This window comes from Leptonychotes weddellii, chromosome 6, assembly GCF_054177405.1.
Source record: "Leptonychotes weddellii isolate Sample4059 chromosome 6, ASM5417740v2, whole genome shotgun sequence".
In the NCBI taxonomy this organism is placed as follows: Eukaryota; Metazoa; Chordata; class Mammalia; order Carnivora; family Phocidae; genus Leptonychotes; species Leptonychotes weddellii.
The window spans coordinates 65942419-65958661 of record NC_138374.1 but is presented as its reverse complement, the minus strand read 5'-3'; the positions used below and the strand labels follow the sequence as shown (position 1 = coordinate 65958661).

General features: G+C 35.4%; 2 protein-coding genes across 3 annotated transcripts in view; one reads left to right on the top strand and one right to left on the bottom strand.

Moving 5' to 3' along the window:
* Window positions 1–16243, top strand: part of LOC102748111 (lysosomal-trafficking regulator) — a 153245-nt gene that overhangs the window by 90733 nt on the left and 46269 nt on the right. The window lies entirely within an intron of this gene.
* On the bottom strand, window positions 1474–15089 carry LOC145722233 (lysosomal-trafficking regulator-like). 2 transcript variants are annotated; one of them, XM_081824318.1, is made up of 9 exons: window positions 14892–15089; window positions 13296–13502; window positions 7792–7968; window positions 7165–7241; window positions 6831–7019; window positions 4355–4500; window positions 4171–4267; window positions 3168–3229; window positions 1474–1744 (listed from the first exon to the last, which is right to left on the bottom strand). In XM_081824318.1, the coding sequence occupies exons 2-9, from the start codon at window positions 13428–13430 to the stop codon at window positions 1605–1607; spliced, it is 1023 nt and encodes a 340-aa protein (XP_081680444.1). In that variant the 5' UTR covers window positions 13431–13502; window positions 14892–15089; the 3' UTR covers window positions 1474–1604. The 2 variants fall into 2 exon arrangements, with proteins under 2 accessions (XP_081680444.1, XP_081680445.1); XM_081824319.1 differs by lacking the exon at window positions 1474–1744 and adding an exon at window positions 1816–1938.

The following is a 16243-nucleotide window of genomic DNA, read 5'->3' as shown; positions in this document are numbered from 1 at the left end:
GGGGGAGACAAACCATGAGAGACTACGGACTCTGAAAACAAACTGAGGGTTTTAGAGGGGAGGGAGGTGGGGGGATGGGTTAGCCTGGTGATGGGTATTAAAGAGGGCACGTTCTGCATGGAGCACTGGGTGTTATACGCAAACAATGAATCATGGAACACTACATCAAAAACTAATGATGTAATGTATGGTGATTAACATAACATAATAATAAAAAAACAAGAGTACTTTAAGGAGAGTTTTTTTTTTTAAGATTTTATTTATTCATTTGAGACACAGAGATACAGAGAGAGAGAGAGAGCATGAGCAGGGAGAGAGGCAGAGGGAGAGGGAGAAGCAGACTCCTTGCTGAGCCAGGAGCCCGATGTGGGGCTCAATCCCAGGACCCTGGGATCATGACCTAAGCCAAAGGCAGACGCTCAACCATCTGAGCCACCCAGGTGCCCCCTTTAAGGAGAGTTTTAAAGGGGGAAAATGGCATCTTTTGGATCCAGAAAAACGTTGGCTTATATATCAACTATTAAATTCCTTGGTTGCTAAAACGAGACATCTTGAAAAATAATGTAACCATACTTTTACTAGCTGGGATAAGTACTGTGGCAATTGCTAGATAAATCATATGAAAGAATACCTACCCAATTTTGGGGGCTATATTAAATATTTTCATGATTTTTTTCATATTATCTGTTTCACAACAAAATTTTATATTTTAGCTCATTTGTTTTTGAAATCAGCTATGTATTCATTATTAAACGACATGTAATCTTATTTAGTATATCCTTAGCAATTCCTGGTTTTAGAACTTTCTAAAACAAAAAACCTTATTTCTCTTATAGGGATCTCAAAACAATATTTTAATGATACAAGCTAATTCAGATGGACAAAAAGTTTTGCGATACAAAAGATGTGAATTAAGAGTCACTTTTGTTATTTTCTGATTAATATCAGTACTTCCAGTAGAATAAAAATTATGGTACTAAGGTATGTGAATATCAGGATTACTTAAGTTATTCTATTACACAACATTTTCCTTTCTTTGTGAAGGTAAGTGTACCTGATAGTGAACTGGGAGTGGTTAAGAAGTAGTTATTTGTTGCCACTGAGGAATAGTGATAAAAAGAATAAATTAAATAAATTAACATAACAGGAGCACTTTTCTTTCATTTTTTCATTTTTATATTTTTTAAAGTTTTAATTTTAATTCTAGTTAGTTAACATACTGTGTTACACATGTTATAGGTGTACAATATAATGATTCAGCAGTTCCCTACATCACCCAGTGCTCATCACAAGTGCCCTCCTTAATCCCCATCACCTATTTAACCCATCCTCTACCCACCTGCCCTCTGGCAACCAACAGTTTGTTCTCTATAATTAAGAGTCTGTTTCTTACTTTCTCTCTCTCTCTCTTACTTTTTTCCCCTTTGCTTGTTTGCTTTAACAGGAGCACTTTGGAATTTGACTCATAATACTAACTGTTAGGAGATCAGACTGTAAGACAGAGGAGATGGTAGGGTCTTCTTTTTAAAAGTATCTTTAAAAGAAAAAGTTTGGAATTAAGACCAATCTATACACAGAATGACAATACATGAACTCTTTTAGTTCTACCTGCTCTCTGGGTAACTAAAGTTATACATTTTTGGAATTTGTCTAGATTTATGTAAGTGCAAACTTAAGCCTCTACTCACCGAACTTTCAACTGTATCAGAAGCATTATCTTCCACAAAATACATTCCACATTTACCTATAGAAAGTAACTGGATATGAGTTTAAAAATATATGTGCACTATTACCATATGTGATTACAAATATGACCTCTGGAGTCAGTTGGCCTGAATTTAAATCCCAGCACCCAGAAACAGTTCCTGTCACTCAATAAATATTTTTTAATAGTATCCATGAGATCTTGGGCAAGTTGCTTCTTTGTGTCTTAATCTCCTTAATCAAAAAAGGGGTGGAGGGAGGACTTTATTTCACAGGGTTACTGTGGGAATTGAATTAGAATATATGTAAAATGCTTATTACTAGCACCTGGCACTCAGTGCTAAAAAAAAGCTGGCTATTTATTGTTACCTATACTCTTCTTATATTACTAGCATATTAATTTGCTTTATTTTTTCACATATTAGCTGAAGTCAACTTGTAAACAAATTTTCTAGCAAAAGAGGAATCCTTAATTATTTTTATTTAAACACTCTATAGAGCAGAGTAGACCTTAAAAGATAGCCCCCAATTTCTCCTACTTTATAGGCTGGCTGTGTTAACACATGTCTCTACACCATGTATCTAAATGGTAGGAGTTTCTCTGGGGCTCTGCACTGCATGCTGGTCAGCCTTGAACACCGAGCACTGTTGGCTCAGAGAAAGGTACTCTCTCCATCCTCATGACTATGGGGCTCAGTCCTGACAAGTTTGAAGCTCTGCATCTTGAGCCTTGGAGGCTGTAGGTTTAGCCTATAGCAGGGACTCTCAAATTTGAGGGTGCATCAGAATTGCTGGAGGGCTCACCGAAATGCAGATTGCTGGGTCCCATCCTACGGAGTTTCAGACTCAATAGGTCTGGGCTGTAGCCCAAGAATGTGCATTTCTAAGTAGTTCCCATGTGATGCTGAAGCTCTGGATCTGGGGACCATGCTTCAAGAAGAACTGGCCTACAGCATACAAATTGGTTCTTTAAGGGAACAGAGACCAAGTGGTGCAACCTTATTCCTTCATATCTTGAGGAAAAAATTTCTCACTAAATGTAACTATATGGATATGCAGGGATGGACAGCCTTGGCCTTTCTCTCAGAAGCACAACAGGGAATATAAATTATGAACTATCTCAAGGTGGATATATTTCTTAGTATCCCAGTAATTCTTCACTTTAAAATTCAAAATTGATATAGAGTAAAAGGAATGATTAAATATAAAAATGTATACTTATGAGGAAAGTCAACTTTATAAAAACTAAAATGCTATTCATGTGCTTTTTAGAAAATAAGACTGTCATTTCTTCACATTTGTGAGTCATAAGCGCTATATACAACGTTAGGGCAAAATCACCTATGTTGTGTTAGAGAAAGTTCATCTGATTTAATGGTATTACATCCAACAATCCTTCAAATTATCTAAGAATAAAGTAGGACAGGGTGAGTCTGTGTAAAACTCTTCAAAATGTGACTTACCTAATAACAATTCACCAGCTGTCTCTCTAGATGGTGCAACGCTGATACATCTTCGATTCACTCTGTCAAAACATATTTAAAATCACTATGATTAAATGTTTTGACCACTTTTAGAGAGTACAGTATAAGCTTTCTTTATCTAGTAAAAGATTTTAGCACAGCAGACTAGAGTTTCGAAAGTATGAGATGTCTTGTCTAAATCCACATGAAAGTATTATCTCAAGTTTTAATGCTCTAGTAGAGGAGAAAATAAAATTTTTAGAGAAGGCTCATACCTCCTATGCCATGTATATAGAATATAGGGATTCAATTTTTTAAAAGAAACTTCAGTATTTCATATTTTCTAGTAATTAAGCAAACATTGGATCATGCCTCTGGTATTTTCAAAGACCTGAAAGAATCCTTGTATTCCAGGAAGAACAGGGGATTTAGACTCAGAAAAGATCTACTCTTTTGTCAAGTCACTCACCTTCTTCAAGTCTCAGTTTTTCACCTATTAAATGGGCATGATAATAACTGCCACCACCATAACAATGATAATACTATCAATAGCTATTTGATACTCAACCATATGCTGATACTTTGGGTATTATTATCTTCCTCGTGTCACAGATACGGACACTGACACAGAGAGGCTAAGTAACTTGCCCAAGATCAGATAGCTAGTAAGACGAGGAACTAAAATATGAACCTTTAATCACTGCACTAGATTGCTTCTGGCAGACACGACCAGCGGTGCTATCTGTTCCACAAACTACAAAAATAGATGCATGCAGATAAGGGCCAGAGCACGATGCCTGAAGCCCAGTGGATCCTCGCTATCAAAAATGTCTTTTCCTTTTGGATTTTGGTCATTCAACCTTGTCCTCTCTTGAGCCATGTGTAGGACCTTTCCTAAAACCATAGCATTATCTGAAATAAATATTACATAAACACTACAATAAACTAGTAAACTCTTAACTCCTTCAACAAAAGTGAGAACATCTTACGGATTCACACTTACCTTATAGACTCACTTGCAGCTTTGTCTTTTACAGTCGAAGAGAAAGAAGAATGGGTTTTATCTTCAAATAGGAAAGAGAGTGGTGGTTTGACCACATCTGTTGAGGAAAAAATATATATTGTCTTTCTGTAATGATCACAGTTATGTGCTACATTTGTATGTTGCATCAAGAAGTCATTATTACCTTCTGATTTCTGTCTATCCCAAAGGAGATACTTATTTGGAATAGTTAAGTAACATCTCTGTAAACGTCTCCTCTCTCGATTTGGCCCTTCTGTTGGATCCAACTGCCATGAAGTTGGATAGTAGAGGGGGTCATACCAGGCTGCTCTGCAAGTGAAAATAAAAGAATGTTTTAAGGGGCAATCTGTAGTACTTATAACTTTAAATAAAATCATTATAGAACTTGAATAAGGAAATCAAAATCGATCTATTCAATTAAAAAGCCCCAACTGCTTATGTAATTGGACTAGGGAATGCATACACATAGTACAATAAAATAAGATAAAAAATAAGTGTCCAGGGGCGCCTGGGTGGCTCAGTTGGTTAAGCAACTGCCTTCGGCTCAGGTCATGATCCCGGAGTCCTGGGATCGAGTCCCACATCGGGCTCCCGGCTCAGCGGGGAACCTGCTTCTCCCTCTGACCCTCTCCCCTCTCATGCTGTTTTTCCCTCTCTCTCTCTCTCAAATAAATAAATAAAATCTTAAAAAAAAAAATAAGTGTCCATCTGCTCCTGAACCCCAGTCTTCTGGTTCCCTGCCTGGAGGCATGCTCTGCCACCAGTTTCTTGTATCTACTAAATTTTTAAAAAGATATATCATGACTACTCTGAATGCTTTAGCAACATGTACTACTCTGAATGCTTTAGCAACATGTATGCTTTAGCAATACATTGATTGGACTTAGTATGGCCTGATAAAGAAAAAAATCCACTTTCCAAGTTAAGTTTCTATATTTCTCATCTTGTCTACTATTTAATGTAATAAATAAAATTAGTTCATTTTTGTAGTACCAGCCACATTTCTTAAAATGTTTTAAATTAAGTTCATATTTTATTTTATTTTTTTTAGAAGATTTTATTTATTTATTTGAGCGAGCGAGAGAGAGAACAATCAAGGAAAGGGAGAGGGAAAAGCAGACACTCCGCTGAGCAGGGAGCCCGATGTGGGGCTTGATCCCAGGACCCTGTGATCATGACCTGGGCCGAAGGCAGACGCTTAACCAACTGAGCCACCCAGGCGCCCCAAAAACAAGTTCATATTTTAAATGAAAGAAAACAGTAGAACTACATTGAATATATTTTTAGAAATAGATAAGAGAAAAAAAAAACCACCCTGAATCCTACTACTCTAAACATACCAATTACTGGTAGAGATTATTTTCTTTCATTTTTTAAAACTGTAGTTATAATTATTATGTATAAACATTTCTATATCCTTTCTTCTTTCACTGGACATATTTTAATCTTTATTATCATCACTGAAAATGGCTGACTAATGCGCTGTGTGGGAACATTATAATGTATTTAACCCTATTACCATTATTATATATTTGTTTTCAGTTCATTCACTAGTATAAATAATGCAGAGATGAAAACCTTTATGTTTATTGCCTTTCTATATTTGGAACATTTTCCTTAGGAGAGAATCACTAAAATAGGATAACTGGAGCTAGAAATAAAATGTTTATAGGATTCCTGACATATGCTGTCAGAGCATACAATGCCATCGAACCTCTGACCATGGACTAGGTTACATTTCTTCCTGCTGTGGGTATGTATAATATAAAAGGCAAAATATGGTATTTAAAGGTTTTAAAAAATCAAATTAGACTCTATCCATATTGAATATTTTCCTGTTTATTAATTTATCTGTCTTATGTGGAAGAGTGTATTCATATCGTTTGCTCAAACTTTTGGGATCTTACATTTTACTTTTAAGTTGGCATGACTTTTTGCTATATTTGCTGAAAATAAATTTTCATGTTTTGTTGTTGTTATAGTTGTTAAATACACTGGAAAAAATTACAGCTCAAATCCATTTATTTCTTCTTGGAAGTTTCTTCTATGGTGTTTGAGCTTAGAAAGTTAACCATCTATCACAGAGTTGATAAATACCCTGTTTTCTCCTCTACTTTATAAACTTTATGAGTTTAATTCTTTTGTTCACCTGGAATTTCCTTTAGTGTCTAATGTTTAGTGCATTTTATCACCCCCAAGTCATGCTAATCAGTTCTCTTAACCAAATTTAGAGAATAATACCTTAATTTTCCTCTTTTCATTATCTGTGATGCATCCTTTAAATTTTATTATTAAAGTCTTATCTTGAAAAAGATCTATTTCCCAACTATCCTGTTTCAGTGATTTCTCTATTCTTCTGCAAAGATTATATTTTAAAATTAAAGCCAATATATAGATTTTATTATTTGGAAGAGCTAATGCCTCTCTTTCTCATTATTCCCTCCCTTACCCCCAAGAGTTTAAAAAAAGATTCTTATAGGATTATTGAAGATGAAATAAATCACAAGTGATTAAACAACAAATATTTGAACTAATGAAATAATGTTATGAATCTTTATTATGAAATGGAAATAGTGTTTCACATTAAAATATTAAACAGTAATGCTGGACAACCTGAAATGTCCTCCCACTTTGCTTACCTATCATGCGTCAACTGTTGAATAAGTTCCTGCCAGTGTCTACTGGCACTCAGATCTACTTTATACATTCCTCTGATATGTTGGATCACCTTTTTTCTCTCAATTCCTTGGGAGAGAGACACTGCCTGGGTGATGTCTGCAGCGATTTTAGATATATCCTTTGATTTTGAGTCCAGACGCTGAAAGAGACTAAGTCAACAAACAAGATGGCCCATAAGTTAAGCCTAAGTGGGCTGTTAAACAGATACAAAAGCATGATACTGTAAAACTAAAAGTATGTGTGAAGTCGAATGAATTAAAAAAGGCATGATTTTTAGAATATATAAAAACCTACCTTTGTTGATTATTATTAACCGTTTTCTGCCAGGTGGCTTTATTCGTACCTTCTTCAGTTTCATATTTCTTTTGTTCCTAAAAGATTTGGATAATAATATGTAGTATAAAACACATTATTTATCATTTAACATTGGCACTGAGGCCAACAAACTAACTTTAAAACCAAGTTAACAAAGGAAAAAAATACTGTCCCCAAGACACCAGAATGTTAAAATACAATAACCACTTAAATAATGTTATAATTCCCCTTTGTTTGTACAGAGTTTGGGGCACAGAAGTGAGGGGAGAATAGTTAACTGGGGTGGCAAACCTAAGGGGTTTGCATAATCGCTTGCTTCCTTATTTTGCTTCAAGGCTGATGCTTCAACTTGTTTGTCACTATAAAAATCTGGCCTTCACTGAAAGCTACTGATAACAGATAAGGATGACAATAATGAATAAAATGCTCTTACAATAAGCCTATTTGTTCTCTCATAGTAAAAAAGCAATATAAAGTAAAAAAAAAAATCATTTCAAATTTATCATCGATGATATTCTATAATAAAAAGATTTCTTTCAATCATTCTTTAATTACATTCAGTGGGATCTCCTAAGAAAACTGTGTCTTATGATTTCACTGACTCACCTCTTTGATCATTTTAATAAGGTCTGCTTTTGTTGTTGCACTGGGAGGGACGCACTTCTGCCCACATAGTTTTAAAGCACTCATGAGCAGTTCCGCTGTGTCTAGTTCTTCCTCAGTCAATTCGTCTTGGTGATTATGTATCAGCTCTGACAAATACAAAACTAACTTGGCTCCATGCTTTAAGAAAAAGAAACAATTTTTTGTGTAAGACTGTTGAATCACAGACCTGTACCTCTGAAACAAATAATACATTATATGTTAAAAAAAAAAAAAGAAGAAGATAGCAGGAAGAGAAAAAGGAAGGGGGGGGAATTGAAGGGGGAGACAAACCATGAGAGACTATGGACTCTGAGAAACAAACTGAGGGTTCTAGAGGGGAGGGGGGTGGGGGGATGGGTTAGCCTGGTGATGGGTATTAAGGAGGGCACATACTGCATGGAGCACTGGGTGTTATACGTAAACAATGAATCATGGAACACTACATCAAAAACTAATGATGTAATGTATGGTGATTAACATAACATAATAAAAAAAATTTTTTAAGTCATAAAGAATTTTTATTTCTTACACTTATATTATTTAACAGTAATTAAGTTAAATTATATCGCTAGATTTATTTGGTGGGATCTGGTTTGAATAAAGCAGCTAAAAGGAACATTTTGGGAACAATTGAAAAAATTTAATTTTGCATTGGAAATATGATGACATTAGGGTGTAAGCTAATTTTGTTAGGTAAAATAATGCTATGGATACGTAAGACAATGTTTTTTGAAAGAGATTTCTGTAATTTGCTTTAAAATACTTCAAAAAAGAAATGATGTCAATATGATAAAAGTATTAACAACCGTTAACTCTAGGTGATGGCTATATGGTACTCGTTATACTATTCTCTATTTTTCTTATTATATTTGAAAATTTTCATTGTAAAAGGTAAAATAAAAAAGAAAAAGGAAGGAAAGTAAGAAGAGAAGGAAAAGAAAAGCAAGCAAGTAAGCTTTTGGGGAAAAATTTTTGGAGAAGACTTGCTAAAGGAATACAGGAAATAAGCTTGGGATAAAGGAAAAAAATTCTTAGCTCTTCTCAGAGAAAAAATGAACTGGAAGGGAAACTTCCCTTTAAACCTTCCAGGTAAGAGAATTATGCTTTTTATTCTTTCTCCTTTGATTTCTGCTTGGTAGAACAGACGTTGGTGAAACTTCCAGAACAAAGCCCTTTCTTTGGATTAGCTTGTAAGCAGTCATTACTCCTTAGGGAGAACTAAAGGTGAAAAACTCCAAAACCAGTGAGATGTCGGCACCAGTTCTGTGAGCATGTCTAGAGAAGGTCTGGATTAGGCCAGTCTTAGAACTGCCCTGTAACCAAAATCAGAATGTTACTTAAGGTAATGACAACTGTCTTTCATAGAGGAAACCTAAACCAAACTTTGATTCATGATTTTTTAAGTGGCCCTTCCATGCAATAGATCTTAGACCTAATTGTTATGTGTATGCTATGTATTATTTAAACATTAATTATGCCAACAAGTGAAACATGCAGAATTTTACTTTTTAAAAATTTGCATTGATACAAATACCACTGCATTTGGCTTTATGACATTTTATTTTTTTTATTTTTATTTTTTTTTTAAGATTTTATTTATTTGAGAGAGAGAGAATGAGTGAGAGAGAGCGTGCACATGAGAGGGGGGAGGGTCAGAGGGAGAAGCAGACTCCCTGCTGAGCAGGGAGCCCGATGTGGGACTTGATCCCAGGACTCCAGGATCATGACCTGAGCCGAAGGCAGTCGCTTAACCAACTGAGTCACCCAGGCGTCCCTGGCTTTATGACATTTTAAACTGTGAATAGTATTAAATGTCAACAAATGAATTTGGAAGCTCTTACATTTTGGGTGATATTTAAATGAACACACGGAATCACATCATGTCATTTCCCAAAAGCATAAGATGAACATATGCAATGATGAAAATAGCAAAGCTCATTTTAATGCCACATTTTAAATTAGTCAGGAGACAGCTGCTTCCTGACCAAAAGAGAAAAATGAACAGACACTCTGTGAGTAAAAGGCCTGAAGAGTTGGCAAATAAAGAAAAATAGTAAATGATTAGACTATTTTCACATGTGTGTCTTAAAGGTAATGCTCTTGATATAATCTAAAAATAGTTTAGTATTCAGTGACATTCTAAAAATGATCTTGAAAAGCTATAAAAAATGTTCTTATTCATCCTGAATATCCAAAAAGCACATGATTTTCTTAGACACTGAAGTTGTTTCTAGAATCTCATCTCAACATCTGACCTATACTTTATTGATCGTAGTTCCTGGGACTAGAAAAGGTGTCATTAGGGATGAATGCAAAAAAGAAATGACAACTGAGTAGAAATGAGTGTTCCTAGTCCTTAGATTTGTAATTTCTAAATACCATTATCTCATGAAAAGGAAACAGGGGCTTCTTGGGGGAAAAAGTCTGGTTCCAGATCTGGGAAGGATGTGCAAGATAAACCTGGGATGTTCTTCTGTTCCAGAAAGCAAAGAAGTTAATCATATTAACTTGTTAAAAATTAAAAAGGCTATGTTAAAGGAATGTAACGATTTGAATCTACATAGGTGTTAATTTGAATATCAAATGGAATAATAACTGCAAAGGTTTGAAACTACTTTTGTAAAAAAATACCTGAATTCATAATGACACCTCAAAAATAAAGATGAATACAAAAATTGGAGGTTGCTAGGGCACCAACTCATTATTCTAATAAGCAGGGAAAAGAAACAAGCATTGCCTTTCCCATACAGACTATATTTTAGGGTAGTCAAATAGTTGATAAGGGAATATTCTTCCTACAGAAGGATCAGAGCAATAGATGCTGGTGGAATGAGAAACTCTAAGAAATCACTATTTTGCAATTCCTAATGAAAAAAGTAGATCTTGGCAACTATCATCAGCGGCAGCTAAAACTATTAGGTTAAAGGTTGAGGGTGAACTTTAAAACGAATGGATCAGGCTGATATCGTCTCAAAAAGCAGGGCAACTAGACATTCTCTGTCTCCTGCTATGCTGTAACAGAAAATGCAAAGCACTCTTAATAAAGTAGTCTTTTAAAAAAACAAACACAGAACCAGATATGAAACCAGGAACTGGAATCTAGTAAGCCTTGAAACCTAGAGCCACAGGCATATGATCAGCTAAATCCAGAATGTGGGAAATCCTATAGAACAAAAGACCCAGTTTCATCAATAAATAGATGACATTTAAAAAATGGCTGGGGAGGGTACTTGCCAGGGATTAAAAAGATTTAGCATACATCAAACAAATGCAATGTGTGGGCCTTATTTGGATCCAGAACCAAGCAACTATTACAAAACTTATAAGACAATTGGGAAAGTTTACACACTGAGTATTAGATGACAATAGAGAACTGCTGTCATTATTGAGTGTGACAAATTTTGTAGAAGTCTTTATCAGTCAGAGATGTGGACAGGTAAAGGATTTACAGGTAAAATGATTTGATACCCGACATTTATTTCAAAACACTGCAAAGAAAAATTAAACCTGGGTAATGGTCATGTGGGTCCTTCTTTGCTTTCTCCCAACTTTTAGGTATCTTTGAAAGTCTCCATAATAAACTTAAAAAAACCAGGCACAGTAATGTGGTTTTGAGGTAGAGAGGAGGTTATTGTAGTGATCTGAGCACAGGGGCGAAAGTCTGAACTAGGGTGGGGCAGGTAGAAAACAGTTAAAGACACGAAATAAATGACTGCCTTTGGCGATGACATGAATTTAAGGGAGAGGAAAATTCAACCATGGATCCCATATTTCAAGTTGAACTCTGTATAGATACCACCGACGAAATGGGAATAACGGAGAAGAAAGTTGGTGTGGGGAAAAGAGGACTGTCAACACCAGGCTGGGTTTTGGTGGATGGCAACTCTGCTGAGAATAAAGGCAGGAAAGAACATCCCTTCAAATTCTCCACAGGAGACTGTGGGCTGGATGTGCTTCTGCTTTGGGAGAGGGAAGACAATGCCCTGAGGGCACCTGAGAGAATCTTAATAGTAGAGAGAGCATCACTTCAAAACTATAACCCTTTGGTTCTTAATATATCTGAGTTTCCCAGGTATTAAAAGGGATGCCTGTCTGTGTATATCACCTATTACTGTATTTATAGGGGTATAATGTACATACAGTAAAGCATACAGATATTAAGTGTTCATTTCTGAGTTTTGACAACTGTATACATCCATTTTACCACTATCCCAAATAAGATAAAGTACATTTTTATTGCCCCAGAAAGTTTCCTAATGACCCTTTCCATTCAATTCACCTTCTCGCTTCCCCCTTCCTCATGGACACAACTACTGTCCTGAATTCTATCACCATGTCTTAATTCTGCCTGTTCTTCAACTTCATATGAATAGAATCACAGAATGTGTGCTCTTTTGTGTTTGGTTGTTCCTTTTGCTAACACAATGTTTTGGGGTTTTTTTTAAGATTCTATTTATTTATTTGACAGAGAGAGAGACACAGCGAGAGAGGGAACACAAGCAGGGGGAGTGGGAGAGGGAGAAGCAGGCTTCCCGCCAAGCGGGGAGCCCGATGAGGGGCTCGATCCCAGGACCCTGGGATCATGACCTGAGCCGAAGGCAGATGCTTAATGACTGAGCCACCCAGGTGCCCCACTAACACAATGTTTTTGAACTTCATCCATAATGGTAGGTGTATCAATAGTCTGTTTCCTTTTATTGCTGTATAATAGTCTATTACATAAATATATATCACAATTTGGTTATACATTCTCTTGTTGATTGACATTTGGGTTATTTCCAGTTTTTGGCTATTAGCAAAAAGGCTGACACGGATATTCCTGTACAAGTCTTTTTATGGACATATGTTTAATTTCTCTTAGGTAAATACTTAAAACTGGAATTTTAGGGTCACAGGTTAAGTGTATGTTTAATTTTATAAGAAACTGCTAAACAGCTCTTTAAAATGGTTGTTCCATTTAAACTCTCCATCTATCACTCTTTAAGTGTTAGAATTTATAGACTCTGAAATTCTTTTAAGTATTTTGATTTTGATCATTCCAAATGATCAACACATTTTTAAAAATTTTAACTTACTATAAGCATTTTTAAAAATATATCATATGAACATAAAAAAATATCATATGTACTACTGTTTGAGCTACTCAATTTAGATGTTTTATGGATAATATAATGCTTTTAAAAAAGAAAACACTTGAAGATTTAGTAAAAACTACAAAGGATCTTATAAGAGCTCAGATACAGAATTCTTAATCTCAGCACCGGAAGAAGGAATGGGAAATAAACAAAGAGGTCAATTTGAGTCTGGTATGGAGCATCTGAAGAAGGACCTCAGGAGGTATTTGTTTGGTAAGAAAACTATGTTTAGGATGTTTGGCATGAAAATACAGTTTATCTTCAGTTCTTGTTTTGTTCAACTTTACACTTCACCACTACTTTCTACTTTTGAAGTGTTGAGATACTTACTTGCAGGGATGGGCTAAGACAGTCTCGTAGTATTTCCTGATGATTCGGTTCACGAACTATTTCGAAAATTTGCTTTCTCTCTTGAGAAGAGTGCGCTGGTGACAAAATGTGCACTAGGAGTCTGCCAAGCTGCATTCGGAAGGTTTCCTTACAAGACCATAAGATTTTAGGCCACTGCTGCTTGGAACCACTGGTTTTACTTGAACCCTTCAATCAGAACAGGAATGAATTAGGATCCGACTTCTCAAGCAATAATACACTAACCTCTCTATACAGCCCCAAAGAAGATCACGGGACATGTTTTATTGTAGATTGTTTTTTTAGTAGTAGAAATTAGAATGGTTAAATTAGGGTGGTTAAAAAAGATAGACATACACCAACGTTGATAGCAGCATTGTTCAAAATAGCCAAGAGGTTGAAACAATCCAAATGTCCACTGATGGATGAATGGATAAACAAATGTAGTATATACATAGAATGGAATATTGTTCAGCCTTTAAAAGGAATGAAGTTCTGATACATGCTTTAACATGGATGAACTTGAAAATATCACGCTAAATGAAACAAGCCACATAAAAAAGGACAAATCTTGTAGGAAATACTGTATTGTATAACTTATATAAGGTATCTAGAAAGTTAAATTCATAGAGACAGAAAGTAGAATAGTGGTTATCAGGGGCTTGGGGAGGGGGGTATGAGGAGTTACTATTTATTGGGTACAGAGCAGTTTAGGATAATGAAGAAGCTCTGGAGATGGAGAGTGGTAATGGTTGCACAACAATGTGAATGTACTTGGTACCACTGAATTATGCCTTTAAGATGGTTAAAATAGTGCATTTTATATTACATGTATTGTACCACACAAAAAAAGAGAGATGGGTTAAGAAGCTAAGGTCACTTAAATTACCTAGGGCTTAGAAATTTTAAACCAAAAAAAAAAAAAATCATAAAAAAACAACGGTAGATTGACTGATTTTACAATATAAAAGAGAAGGAATCATAATAAAGAATTAATGTTAAAATATGGAGTATAACAGTCACAAAATAAGAACTGCATATAAACTGACCACCAACATTCCTTAATAAGTAACCAAATAAGCTGCTTCAACTGTGGTCCAACTAAGGCTAACTCAATCTTGATCAAATATCCTGTATCTGGTTTAAAACTGGAATCAATACATTTTAGAATTTATTCTGAGTTTTGGAAATGGCTCTCCACATTACCACCAGTCCTAAGGGCCCTGTGTAAATCATTCAGCTCTAAGTAAAACCTACAGACACCAAAATCTAGTTTAGCTTTAGAGATTGGCAGAATCGTGATTCATGAGTTCTGCTAGAATTAGATTGACTTTTGGTATCTATGAAGTGTGCTGAGTGATTTGTTCCATAGGGTCAACTGTATATGATCCACAGAAATCCAAGTACATCAGTGATTAATGGAGCCTGATACTTGGTAGTATTCTCTATATAATTTTGAAGGTGTTAGATATGTTTATAATAATTAATAATAATAATAATAATTCAAGAGTAAGTAGACACATAAAACCCTACTCCTTTTGTGTGAATGAATATGTCCCATGCAATTAATTTACTTACAATATATACTTTGAATCCTTCTACCAGATATGTGAGTATCTCCTTCTGAAATGGATTGAAAATGGAAGTCTGTTCATGATGAACATCTTCAGAAATTTCAGTCTGGGAAACTGAGATCTTGCTTTGAGTTGCATTTTCTGGAGTACTCAAAACGTCAATAATATCTGGATTAAACTCTTTGAATTAAAAGAAGAATAAACAATTAGTCACATCACTGATGCCTAGCCATTACAAACGGTAATGAAGCTGGTAAAAATATTCTATGTAATTGTTAATTCAGTTGTCACAATATAAATGTGTAGCAAATGTATTAGATGTAGACGATAACAATTTAACAGAGAAAGTAAATTCACCCAAAACAATGTAGGAATTTAAACATATATGTCATATAATTCTAAACTAAATATTTTATTAATGAAGATGAGTTAAATTGCAAAATTATTAGTCATGAGGTTCTTGTGCAAATCAAACATAAAGACCACATGATATTTACATTAGGTGGGTATGCAGAGCTGTTTTAATGCATGTGCTATCCCATTAAATCTGCATGTGATAAATGATTCAATTTCAGAGTTTAGCCTGGGATCTGGTTGACCCAAACACAAATTAGAAAAGTTAAAAATATGAGCCTTGGTTGTATTATGCATTTCTAATGATTAACAATTACTGTTTTCTTTTTCCTATTTTCTTGGGGTTACTTGAACATTTATTGGGAATTCCATTTTGACTTATCTATAGTGCTTTTTTTAAAAAAAGATTTTATTTATTTATTTGACAGAGCAAGAGAGGGAGAACACAAGCAGGGGGAGCGGCAGGCAGAGGGAGAGGGAGAAGCAAGCTTCCCGCTGAGCAAGGAGCCTGATGTGGGGCTCGATCCCAGGACCCTGGGATCATGACCTGAGCCAAAGGCAGACGCTTAACCGACTGAGCCACCGGGTGCCCCTCTATAGTGCTTTTGAGTGTATTTCTTTGCATAGCTTTTTAGTGGTTGCTCTAGGTATTATGTTTTATATATAAATATGTAAATCAGTAGCCCCTATAAAATGCAAATTGAAACCACAATATGATATCACTATACATCTATCAGAATAGCTGAAATTAAAAATAGTGACAATGCCAAATACTGGTTAAGGATGTGAGGAAAGCTGCATCACTCATACATTGCTGGTGGGAACGTAAAATTAAACGGTCACACTGGGGAGGGTATGTGCTCTGATAAGCACTGTGAATTGTGCAAGACTGTTGAATCTCAGATCTGTACCTCTGAAACAAATAATGCAATATATGTTAAGGAGAAAAAAAGAAGAAGAAGAAGGTAGCGGGAGGGGAAGAATGAAGCGGGGGAAATCGGA